The sequence below is a fragment of the Sphaeramia orbicularis genome, chromosome 10 (genome assembly GCF_902148855.1).
Source record: "Sphaeramia orbicularis chromosome 10, fSphaOr1.1, whole genome shotgun sequence".
NCBI lineage: Eukaryota > Metazoa > Chordata > Actinopteri > Kurtiformes > Apogonidae > Sphaeramia > Sphaeramia orbicularis.
In genome coordinates, this window is record NC_043966.1 from 31,654,547 (window position 1) to 31,666,146 (window position 11,600).

The following is an 11,600-nucleotide window of genomic DNA, read 5'->3' on the forward strand; positions in this document are numbered from 1 at the left end:
GAGCTGCTCGGCCTTTTGGCTTCACCCAGCACATCATCAAACGGACAGTGAGAGCGAGGAATGGAACAAGGGAGATTGAGGAGTGATAGACAGAGCTGAGATCAAGGTCCCGACGGAGGACTGCACTCCCACTCGCTCTCTCCGCTGATGAGTCACAGAGAGCATATCTGCCGGTCGGCTTACCCTCCGCTGCACATTTCTATCAAAACGGTCGAGTTGAGAAAATAAAATTTCACCCCCCGCCATGTTCAAACACAGAGTCATGACCATGTGATCATCATTTACAGCTCATCGTGAACTACATTTCTTTGGTATCTGACATAAAACAATAAAATGCTAATGTGAATTTCATTTAATGAGCCACATAATCACCTTTTTAACCTCTAGGAATAACATAGGGAAGGAAAAAGAATAGAAAACTTGTTATTGAAAAACACCTTTTGGCTACAGCTAAAAATGGACAACCTTAAGTGACCCTCTCCCATTAAGCCGGCTGCATTAGTTAAGTGTATTACAGACAGCACGTTTGTTCATCCTTTCTTGTCTTATCTCATCACGCCTGATGCTTTACGAGCACTGGTTTCTACTATCTTTGCCGCTTCATACTGAACGCACTGAACTATTGTATCATGTTCTCACACAGGCAATTACAAAAGTTTTACAGGCTGTAAACACACATTCAGCATTGTCTTGGTTGTAAGCCATTTAGAGGCAGGCCACAGAGGAAATGTGTTCTAAATGTTGCTGCAGTGATGTTTTAATGAGCCTTTGGTGGAGTTCAACACATCTGTCATTTGTCAGAACCACCACCCATAAAGGTCAAGGAAATTTTTCAGAGTAAGCAGCATGCTGAGTTTTTAAGCCCTTGCGACTGATTGAACTTGTAGGTGTCTGCTGACTTGAATGATGGCCCTGAAAACCAGATGGGTATAGCCCATTAACTCCAAATGTATAGGAAGAAAAACCAGGCTGTGAAGAATGGCGCTTATTGTGGATTACGTGGAGTGGAGTTAGAGGAGCTAGAGGTCTGTGTCCATCTAGTGTTGGGACATGGTAATTGAAACAGAATTGATGAGAAAGAAATGGACTATTTATGCTGCAGAAGCAGTCCTGTGGTTTCCTGAGCTGAAAACTATCTATCTATCTATAAACATGTGCTTCAGTTGACTTCAGTATCTCTTTAAAATCATATAGTTGTGTTGTAATGTGATATTTATGTGTAATTGTAGTTCAATCAACTCACAAAACATACTATGCTTGGTTTAACCACCATTTTATTTGGCATAATTTAAAATCATCTCACTGTTAGTTCATTTATACAAATATGTTTTTGTTATATATAAAACAATTACAAACAGATTTCTACAAATCAAGTTCCCAGTGTAAAAGCGTAGTACCACGCACACGGTAGCATACAGCTCCGGGACACAGACAAAGACAGCCCACAGGTGTATGTTCCACTTCAACAGCATTATCTGAGTGAAATCAGGACATGGCAAAAAAAATACAAGCTCACCACAGTTGACAGTTTGACATATTGTGTACTTACATTCAACCCTCCACACACCGATCTTCAGAAATGTTCACACGTTTTTGGCAGATCTCAAACCACATCACTGTTACACAAAACCTTCGCTCATGTTGCACATCAGTTGCTCTCGACTTTACACAGGCCACAATCTAGGTTTACAATATAGCCCGCTCAAGTAATAAATGAAAATAACTATAGTAAAAGGTTTGCTGTAATTACTGGCAGCTGTAGACTCAAATGAGCAACCAGCCATTGCTAAAAAAAAAAAAAAAAAAGAAGACAATTATGAAATGCATATAAAACACTCGGATGTGACAAGGCACGTTCCACCTACACAGAGTTCGCTCACTGTATGTGCGCATGCCTTAGCCACGCTGCACCATGCAAAGGAGGGATGTCAACCACAATCTGTTAAGAGCTGTGGGCCATGAGCGCTCCGTTTCACAAATGCACACAGACTTGCTGTGCCAGATGTCAGTTTAGCACCTGTGTCTCACAAAGTAGGCTGCAAGAGTGTTTACTGGCAAGAACTAAGGCACAAAGTTTCTGAATAATTACAAAACTGAGACCTTAGCTGGTTGGACCGGTATTTTTAAGGTCTCGTGGCACTTGCATTACTATGAGAACCTTTGGGTTTGACAAAGGAGAACTGCTCTGGTCTTTGGTTTAAATAAGGCACCAGACCAAGTAAATGTTCTCTCCATATTGTAGATAAAACTGCTGCTACATGGTAGAAACATTAACAAGGCAGCTCTGACACTGTGCTTCTTGCATGATGAAATTATGTTCAACAAACCGAGACAATATAGGAAAGTAGTATATACGCTAGCACAAGCCAGTTAAAACATACTGTATTATATGTGATACTGATTCAATTATGCAGTGGTCATAGTCTGTTGACCTTAAATGTAAGGCAATAATATAATTACAATAGGGCGCGTTATTGAGTTCTGGTTTATGAAATCTGAGTATTAACTACAACACACAAACATCTTACTGATCAAATAAACATAGGCTATTACAAAAAATATATTCAACTTTGGCCTTAACCACACTTGTAGGTTAAAAACATTTGAGGAAAAAAAAAAATCATTTACAGAGTAAATTCAACATAATTAAACAAAATACAGTCTCTATGACCCCAACCCGTTCAAAAAGTAATTCTTCGGCATGTTTTTAATGGCAGTCAGTTTGAGCCTCAAGAGTAAGACATAGACAGAGGAGAGCTGTACTACAACCTGACTTTGTGACTATCTCAGCGTCATAAATCCAGTACCAGTGTGGGTTAATTTGGCACAGGCCTAATGACACCTGCTCCACTATTACTGAAAAGGGCACATGGTCGGCTGCTTTTAATGGGTCCGGCTTATCTTCAAAGACCTACTGGCTCTTCCATGCGTGGCATTGTGGGAGAGGTGCGACAGGCTGGAAGGGCAGCCTGCCAGCCAGCTCTAACATGCCAGACTGAGCACAAGGGGAACTGTAGCTCTAGAGTTTAACCTCTAATCTGTGCATACTGGGTAAGGGGGAAATGGCATTTGCCCAGGAGTCATCACACCTTGTCTGGACCCAAGCTGCTTGAAATTAAAACTTGTTCACCCTCTACTTCGCTGTTTATTACATCTACACAGGCAAGTCAAAGCATCTTGATGGTAAAGTTGCTTAAGACTCTTGAGATGCAACCAGGGTGAGAGTATGAGGTAGTCATTATTTCTCCACCCAAATAAAGGCAGATCTCTTCTCTCCAGTCAAACAGGGTAGCTTGCTTGGTTGGTTTAGATGTTATTATGGCTTGTGACAACCATGATCAGCATTTATAAGGCAAAGCAGAGAAGCTATAAATCTAGAACGGATGTAAAATTGGAAAAAAGATGTAAATATCAAAAGTTAAAATGTAAGAAAAATAAAGGAGATCCGGTCTGTTGCCCCCATTTTGGCATAGTCACTTTGGTGATGATGGCAATGGAGTTCCTCCAGAAGATGAATAAGGAGGAGAGGAGTAACAGAGGAGCTGAAAGAGGAAACAAACCGCTGGAGATGGCATGGAGGCAGCCAGATGATGACCTTCGTTCCCCCACCTGCCTTTTCATCTGTGGATCTCCATCATCCTCCTCTACAGTCCAAATCGGGGAGGCATCAATTACAACAGCACACACTTCTTGGTGTTCTTTTTCGTGACTGGATATAACACTGCTCTTACAGCTTCAGCAAACACCTCCCTGACCCCTTCCTGCAGCAGAGCAGAGCATTCCATGTATTTAACGGCTCCAATCTGCTTTGCCAGAGCATTGCCCTGCTGCTGAGTGGTAGGAGCCAGGCCTTGCTCCTTCAGCTTCTTCACCGTTTCTGCGTCACTCCTCAGGTCTCTCTTTGTGCCCACCAGCAGGATGGGCACATTGGGGCAATGGTGAGACACCTCTGGGTGCCACTTGTGCCTAACATTGGCGTGGGAGGAGGGGCTACCAATGGAGAAGCAGATGATGAATACATTTGTCTGGGGATAGGACAGGGTACGCAGGCGGTCATACTCCTCCTGGCCTGCTGTGTCCCACAAGTTGAGGCTGACGGTGCGTCCATCCACGCTCATCTGGGCACTGTAGTTGTCAAATACTGTGGGAATGTACTCTTCAGGGAAGGCATTCGTGGTGTAAGAAATAAGTAGGCAGGTTTTACCCACTGCCCCGTCACCCACCACCACACACTTTATGGTCTGCATCCTGCCTACGACCACTGGGGCTGCAGCACCTGACAACAGAAAAAGGATACCCGGGTAAATACAATACTGAAAACTCTGTTGAGACAAATGTTGGTGAATAATGTCAACGAGTGTCTAAATCTTTGAATGAGGTGAGCAAAACCACAAACTTTTAATTCTGCGACTGTATTTTCTACTTTATATAGCTTTCCAGACTGTTAGCCGTCAAGCTAACCACCGCTAATGTTAGCTAAACGTCGTAATTAACGTAACGTACTTTGACTTCAATTTCAGTCCTCCACAGATTAACAGCAACGGGGAAGTTCAGACAACTCATAACTGCTTTAAGGAAAACAACCCGAGTTTAAGTGGTACGACAATCTATTGCCACTTAATATCTGGCTTATGATTACTTATGATACTAGGCGTTCCCCACTGGCTAGCACTGGGCTAAGGAACTAGCGCATTTGGTGGCTAACAAGCTAGCTACTTAACAAACAAGTTGAAAGTTAATTTCCTCACCACTTCTCAAAAATACGTGTTCCTAATTCCATAGTTCACTTCTAGTCCCTCTTAAAATCCATATTCTTCTCTACTACGTGCCTCATTAGCAGTAATGTACAATAACGATGAAATTTAAAGAATTTGGTGACTTACCGCCACTTGGCTTTCGATCTCTTTTTGCCTGGTATAGTCAATCACAGCCGCATCCGGGGAGCTGTCCATTACGTATAAACCGACGTACATAAACAAGGGACGCTGGTAGTTGTAGTGTCAATTAGTCATGTTTATTTGAGCGTCGCTAGATGGCGGTGTTAGGCTATTTTGATTCTATGTGATCTCTTGATCAAACTTTATTCTTGTCTGTCGGGTCGAGACGTAGGGAGAAGCAGACAAAGCACCGCAGAAGATTACTTTATACAGTTTTACTATCCGTATATTACAGTACTGTGCTAATAGAAGCAACCGTACAAGTTGCCTGTTTTATATTATTACAGGCTACATTGAGTAAGTAGGTAAGCACCATAACCTAAATAAAAAGTAAAGCAGCAAAATATATTCTTAGCAGTAGTGTCATATTTTCGATTTTGTGCAACTGTTGTTAATGTTGTTCATCTGCAGTGTGCAGTTCGTCTGACTTTTGTGGTTTGTGTTGTCTGGTTGCTTGCAGACTTGGAAGAGTTAGTATGCATGAGACAACACTACTCATTCATTCATTAATCATTCATTAATTTATTTATTCAGTATCCAGTCATCCAAAATGTGCCTGTATTCAACTGCCAGACTCTACAGCCTCAACACATCAACAGCATTCATTTTCTTACTCCACAAAAAATAGAATAATGTTCAATTGGTGATTAAAAAAACCCATCTTGATCATAGAGGTTACATAATGTGACTCAAAACAAATTGAATGCATTTTTGTATCCTTAACTTGAAAATTTGAGATGGGCCATTTTTTCCCATTTGGAATATTAGAATTTGCTGAAGCACAGCCTTTGTCTTTGCACTCTAAAATAGTCTAGGTAAAGCATGGCAAAACATATCCATAAGCTGAAATTGCAGTAAAATGATATAAAGTTGAGTGATGCATGGTGGAAGTGATTTACTGTCACCTGTCTGATACTAATCTGACATTTCCACCTCCAGCCAGGTCACCACAAATGAGGGGGGCTGTTACTGGATTCTCTTACTAGTCTGTTAACATTTTAAGAGACTAGATGCACTGGCTATTACAAACATGTATACCTGGCATTTCCTCCTCTCTTGAACTTACTATATTCTCACCAATAAATGCCACAGTGTGTCACAATGTATGCATAGGCTACTCCACACAAACAGGCCATAAAAACCCTGTCCTCTGTCCTTTCAGACCTCATCCTTTCTTCACTCAGTACTGGCCTTAAAGCCCATATATCACTTATTCACCTACAGACAAGTCATTATTCTTACTAAGGCAGTGCTTTCAGATCAATGCAGAATACACGAAGGCTGCTAAAAGAGGGATCACTTTATGCTACTGTGTCTTGCACCCTTGGAGCTCCGTAGACGATGTCACCTCTATAAACTGAAGCAGGTTAAGAGGCCACTGCTGACCGACAACCGGACACTCAGAAACACAAAGAGGCACCAGTTTATTGCCTTTCCCAAGAGGCTCTGGCGTCACTGCGGCCTATAAAAAGAGAATTCCCACTGGGACCTCTACACCCACAAGCACCCTCCAACCCAACCCCTGCACCCCAGTATTCTGCCAGGAGATTCCCCGGGACGTCTGTAGCATTTCCATGACAACAGCCACCGACGGAACTGGGGGTGATTGTCACAAGAGATGCAGTAAGAGACCCTCTCAATAAGAGGGCAAAAAAATGAGGGAAAACAAGAGATGGCAGGATGCAAGAGCAGCAGCTAATGAGGCAGAGTGGGACTTTAAAAATAACAGCTCAAAAGACAAAGAGCATCTTCTGAAATTTATCAATCAGTGGCAAGTATTTTACATTTATGTCTTTTCAGAGACAGAGGACACATGCAATCAAATCACCATTTTTATTCATCTTCTATTTACAAATCCATATTATACAGTGAATATGAACCACTGCTGTTCAATAAAGTTATAGAATCTTCTGATATAAAATAACATTGACAAAATTACAGCAAACATCATCATCTTGCAGCCTCTTCTTCAGTCTGTAAAGTGCATTAGAATCATGAGGCCTCTCAATAAGTGGACGAACAGTTTGATGTTGTACCATGTTTAGTTTGGACTTTAAGACAGCCCAGGTGTGAACACAGTGATCATGTAGCAAAAAACTCACAGTATTCAAAACATAAAGATCATTTCCTAAAATACAGTAAGAAAAAATTACTTCTTTCCCAAATCCAGAAACTAAAGTAATTCCCCAGTTATCCTACATCCCACACATTGTACTGAGTGATCCCACAATGTTTTACTGGTGTGAAAAGTTAAATTTGAGATGCCCCATTGCCTGCAATGGACCCAAGTGGATAAAAAAAGAGGTAGGATTTAAATGGATTTCCTGCTCAGGTGGTGTCCAAGATATTCCCCATGCAGTTACCTCTCACCTATATACCAGTCAGAACTAAATACACATATAATAAAAGGTGAATATTGAAGTAGAACTGATAAAGACCAGACAGCAAATGATAAGACAATTTATGAATACTTTCACAATATGTCGGAATCATGAAGGCAGGAAAAGTCTGCACAAAATTAAAACTAGAGGCACTTCAACTGTCCATCACCTCCAAAGAGGCTGAGCTGTAGCAGAAGTAGATCGAGGCATTTTGGGACCAGGTATCCGTGAGGCTGTAGGGATTTTAGAGTTGGCAACTGGAGTACTGCTGCTTGTTGTTTTGGCAGTTTTACTACGGGCAGCAGATATGACTGCCGTGCGTATGGTCTTGGCTGTGGTGGAGGATGGGCTGTGGGTTGTGCGAGGCTGGGAGGGAATCTGAGACTCAGAGTTTGGGGCAACTCTTTTAGACACTCGGAGAGGAGATCCTCTGATGAAAGTTGTCTGGGTGCTGCCTGTGACTTTCTCTGACACTGATCTGTCTGAAGTCCTGCGGATCAGAGTAGGCTTTCCTGGGGTTGGTGCTTCATTTACAGTCTGTGTCCTCTCTCGAGTGCTATTACTTCTTTTCACGTCACCCTGAGCAGCTGCAGGCCGAGTGATAGGAGATGAGCGCATGGATAGGCTGCGAGGTGCAGACGGGCGGCTAGGAGTGGGTGGGTTTGTAGCAGCTGGACCTGAATTTGTAGTTTCAGTTTTGGAACGCACCCTGGGAATGCCTGTGCTATTGGAAAGACTCGCACGAGACACGAGACCCCTTTTGGCTCCTATCCCACTTCGAACAGGGATCTTCATGGTTCGGGTCTCCTCCTTTGAGGTAGGAGACCCTTGAGTTGTCCCTTCTCGAAGATCAACCTCCCTCTCTTTCCTCCACTTGGAGCAGAGACTTGGTGCAGGTCGTGGGAGTGGGGAAGTCGGGGGAGACAACACATCATATGATCGGAGGCCCTTCACTAGAGTGTGGCACTCAAGTGTTTCACCCACACGGGAGTATGACCTCACCATGTCCCTCTCAGGATTTGGCAAGTCAGAGTACTTTTCTGGTTGTGACTGGCTGAACTCTGGTAAACTTGAAGGCATCCAGTTGTCATCCACAGGCGTAGACGCCACCTCTGTGTCTGGCTGTTTTGGTAAATCAGGCATTGCAACAGTGGTTGTAACAGTAGGCACCTCAGTCCTCTCTGGCTGCGAATGGACTTTATCTGAAACATTTACTGAAGATTGTGAGTGGCTCTCTGATTTCTGGTACCTTAACGGCCCAGTCCTGGTGTTCCTATGAGAAAATATTCCACTTTTATGAACAGACTGAGGTATGGACTCAGCAGCGCAAGTGTCAATTGATTTCTTTTGTAGGGGATGATTATCGTTTGTTGGCTGCAACCCAAACCTGTGTCTGTGACCAGTGGTTTGGGTTTTATCACAAAGGGAACCAGATGAAAGAGCAGGAGAGTTTGTGTAAGGACCCGGTAAAGATTCAGCTTCATTTCTAAGTCCACGGGTGTCGGTTTCCTCCAGATGATGTTGCAAAGAATAAGAAATGCTCTCAGGCCCATGTTGTTTGACTATTAGACAATGTTCATGCTGTGAGTGACTAAATGGAGAAATGTGTGAGTCTTGAACTGCTTCCGTCCTCTGGCTGGTTACTTGGTGTTTGCTAGGATTAGTCCTACCATCTCCACTCAGAACAGGTTCTTGGTCTATAGGGGAGCATGTGCCATCAGTTTCCGGGGAGCTACAAAGCACAGTGGTGGTTTCATGTTCAGAAGAGCTGTTGGAGTGACAACTGCTTGATGTGAGGCTGCTGTCCAGCTCAGAAAAACTCTTGAGCATGGATGAGTTATGGAGATGGATGCTGTCATTTTGGAGATGGTGAGAGTATCTGCGAGAGTCTGTGCTTCTCAGGCTACGTCGACTCCATGTGTAACTCAAGTTCTTTTCCAGGATTTTCTCCAGTTCATCTTGGTTCTCCTGACTGTGTGGTTCTCTGGCAAGGCTCAGGCCCAGATCCAGTCCTGTACAGACTGCCAAAGAGCGACGCTTTTCCCCCATTTCACGCTGACGTTCCAACCGCTTCTGCTCCTTCAGTTCTCGCTCTGCATTCTCCTGTAATACCAAGATAGAAGAATGTAGCATAGTCTGAGATAAGTGAAATCTCTATATTAAATCAAGGGTCTAATATCAGATAAGGCTATACAAGTATTTATCATCATCAGTTATAGTAATTTAATATTCAAACCTGAACAGCTCTTTGGAAGCGGAGGCAAAATAAATGCAAGACCCTGCAAGCCTCCTCTAATTTGAAGGTGTTGTCATCTTCACAGAAGAACTCCACCAGAGCCTGACTGGACATCCTCATACCCTCTACCTCATCCTCCACTTCTGTCAATCGCTCCTCAGCCATCTGCACAGACAAATTTCATACATTGCTTTTCTGAAAAAAAACCTTCTTCACATCTTATTATAGTGCTCATGTTTACGGTATGCTTTATACCTCCAGAAAAGGTTGTGTATGCTGCTGAATCTCTGGCTCTGTCAGGATCTCAGCCTTGAGGGCCACCACTCTGCTTTTTAACTTGGATAAGTCCTCCAGTACAGACTCCTTACACAACCTGAAGTGAAGGGAAATATATACTGCTTTATGACATTAGTGTAATTAGTGAAACTAATATACAAATCTAAAAAGATAAGAGATTTGTCATGCGAGTGTAAGCTATCATAATTCTTATCACATTGTTTTGGTAACTAGAGCAAAGCAAATAACAAAATGTGTATACAATCTTCCAGCACAGCTTAAACCTTTGCTTAGACTATCAGTGTTGTCTGACCGACTTTCACTTGGACCCCTGGCTATTCTCAACAGCTGTTCTCAGACAACAATGCAATAGGTTTACAGGACATTTGTTCTGCAGTCTGATAGAGTGTATTCATGTTATGAAGCAGGGCCAGTGTATTTGCTCAGACTCATTCATGGTCAAACTTGATGTGATGAGATGTTTTGGGAAGAGACTGACCTGGAGGCGGAGCCAACATGGCCTAGTTGGCTGGGGAAAGACAGTAAACTCTGGTCCTTTTTCACAGCTTCCTGTGTAGACCAACACAAATGATTATCCATCTATTGTTTTAGAAGAAGCAACACATCGTTTGTTAAGGTTGAACAAATTATTTCAGCTCTGGAATGGCTCTGTTTTTACAAAGGGATCAAATTGAATTGTGCCTAAAGTAATTTGTAGTTCTTCCATCATCTTGGTAACTTTTTAGTTTTACTGGTTTATTCACAGTCAAATGCTTTTCACAAAGAGTGATGTCCAGTTTTTACATTATGTGTCAAAAATATTATTCTTTTACAAGTGATAAATGCTGCCCAGTGGTCTTAGTTTTTCTACATATCATTTCTTACCATAGCTACAAAATGCAGCAGATTCATGCCCGGCTTGTTGGCTTTGGTGTCAGCCAGTTTGAGCAGTGACGAAATTCGGAAACCTGCGGCATTCCCTGCATATCCACCCTGGGAAGCCATATACAAGGTCAGAATAACACAAACACACACACATGACAACTTTAAACAAACAATGATATAAACCCAGGTGCACAGTCAGAGTGACGCCCCTGAACACACACCCTGAACCCTAGTGACTGGTGCATTATAGAGAGATAAAGGAGCTGATTCTGCTTTGTCAGGCAAAAGAAAAGAAACTAAATCTAAACAAAAAATAAGCACTCACAGCATTCATATAGTTTCCTGCTTTCAGCACCAAACGGAGGATGGAGTGTAACTCAGGACAGCTCAGCAGTTCTGGAAAAGTCAAAGACAAAGACTCAATATTGGGCTGCAAGGGTGAGGAATAATGAGTAGTGTGTGCAGCTGATATCAAGGCCTTACAATGACTCAGCAATTTTACTGTGAAGAGCTGACACTTAGGCTGACAAGTGAAATAAATTTTGGGAAAAAACCCTAGAGGGTGATGCCTGAATCAGTTATCTGGAAGAGGTCGACCAGTCACATTAGCATTTCACCTCCAAATTCACTGTACTACCCTAAATAAAAGGATCTAATGGACCAAACAGAAGAAGGTTTTTAGTGCTGGAGCAGTCAACAACTCCCTGCTGTTACATTACCTCTGGCCGCCTCCCTCAGACATCTGGCTGCCACACACAGAGAGGTCACAGCAGGGTCAAACTCTTGTTGCAAGATCATGGCATCCAGACGAAGTCGAAAACTAAAGTGAGAGGAAAAACAGCAGAAGATGGGTGAATGAAGAGTGGTGAGTGATAATGGGGACAA

General features: G+C 42.6%; 2 protein-coding genes across 6 annotated transcripts in view; both read right to left on the bottom strand.

Annotated features, from left to right (window-relative positions):
* Positions 1 to 1,256: 1,256 nt before the first annotated feature.
* Positions 1,257 to 4,941, bottom strand: rhogd (ras homolog gene family, member Gd). Of its 2 annotated transcripts, none has more exons than XM_030145311.1 (2): positions 4,884 to 4,941; positions 1,257 to 4,276 (listed from the first exon to the last, which is right to left on the bottom strand). In XM_030145311.1, exon 2 carries the CDS (start codon positions 4,245 to 4,247, stop codon positions 3,672 to 3,674), a length of 576 nt encoding a protein of 191 aa, XP_030001171.1. In that variant the 5' UTR covers positions 4,248 to 4,276; positions 4,884 to 4,941; the 3' UTR covers positions 1,257 to 3,671. The 2 variants fall into 2 exon arrangements, with proteins under 2 accessions (XP_030001171.1, XP_030001172.1); XM_030145312.1 differs by lacking the exon at positions 4,884 to 4,941 and adding an exon at positions 4,504 to 4,810.
* A 1,810-nt stretch (positions 4,942 to 6,751) lies between these two features.
* The window catches only part of fhdc2 (FH2 domain containing 2), a 10,025-nt gene continuing 5,176 nt past the window's right edge, over positions 6,752 to 11,600 (bottom strand). For 3 of the 4 annotated variants that reach the window (XM_030145298.1, XM_030145297.1, XM_030145299.1), the window contains exons 6-12: positions 11,435 to 11,535; positions 11,041 to 11,111; positions 10,716 to 10,823; positions 10,330 to 10,400; positions 9,810 to 9,927; positions 9,555 to 9,719; positions 7,484 to 9,421 (exon numbers count right to left, since the gene is read on the bottom strand). In XM_030145298.1, the coding sequence (XP_030001158.1) occupies positions 7,484 to 9,421; positions 9,555 to 9,719; positions 9,810 to 9,927; positions 10,330 to 10,400; positions 10,716 to 10,823; positions 11,041 to 11,111; positions 11,435 to 11,535 (2,572 nt within the window). Of the gene's footprint in view, positions 9,422 to 9,554; positions 9,720 to 9,809; positions 9,928 to 10,329; positions 10,401 to 10,715; positions 10,824 to 11,040; positions 11,112 to 11,434; positions 11,536 to 11,600 lie in introns of all 4 variants that reach the window. The other variant, XM_030145301.1, reaches the window with a different exon arrangement.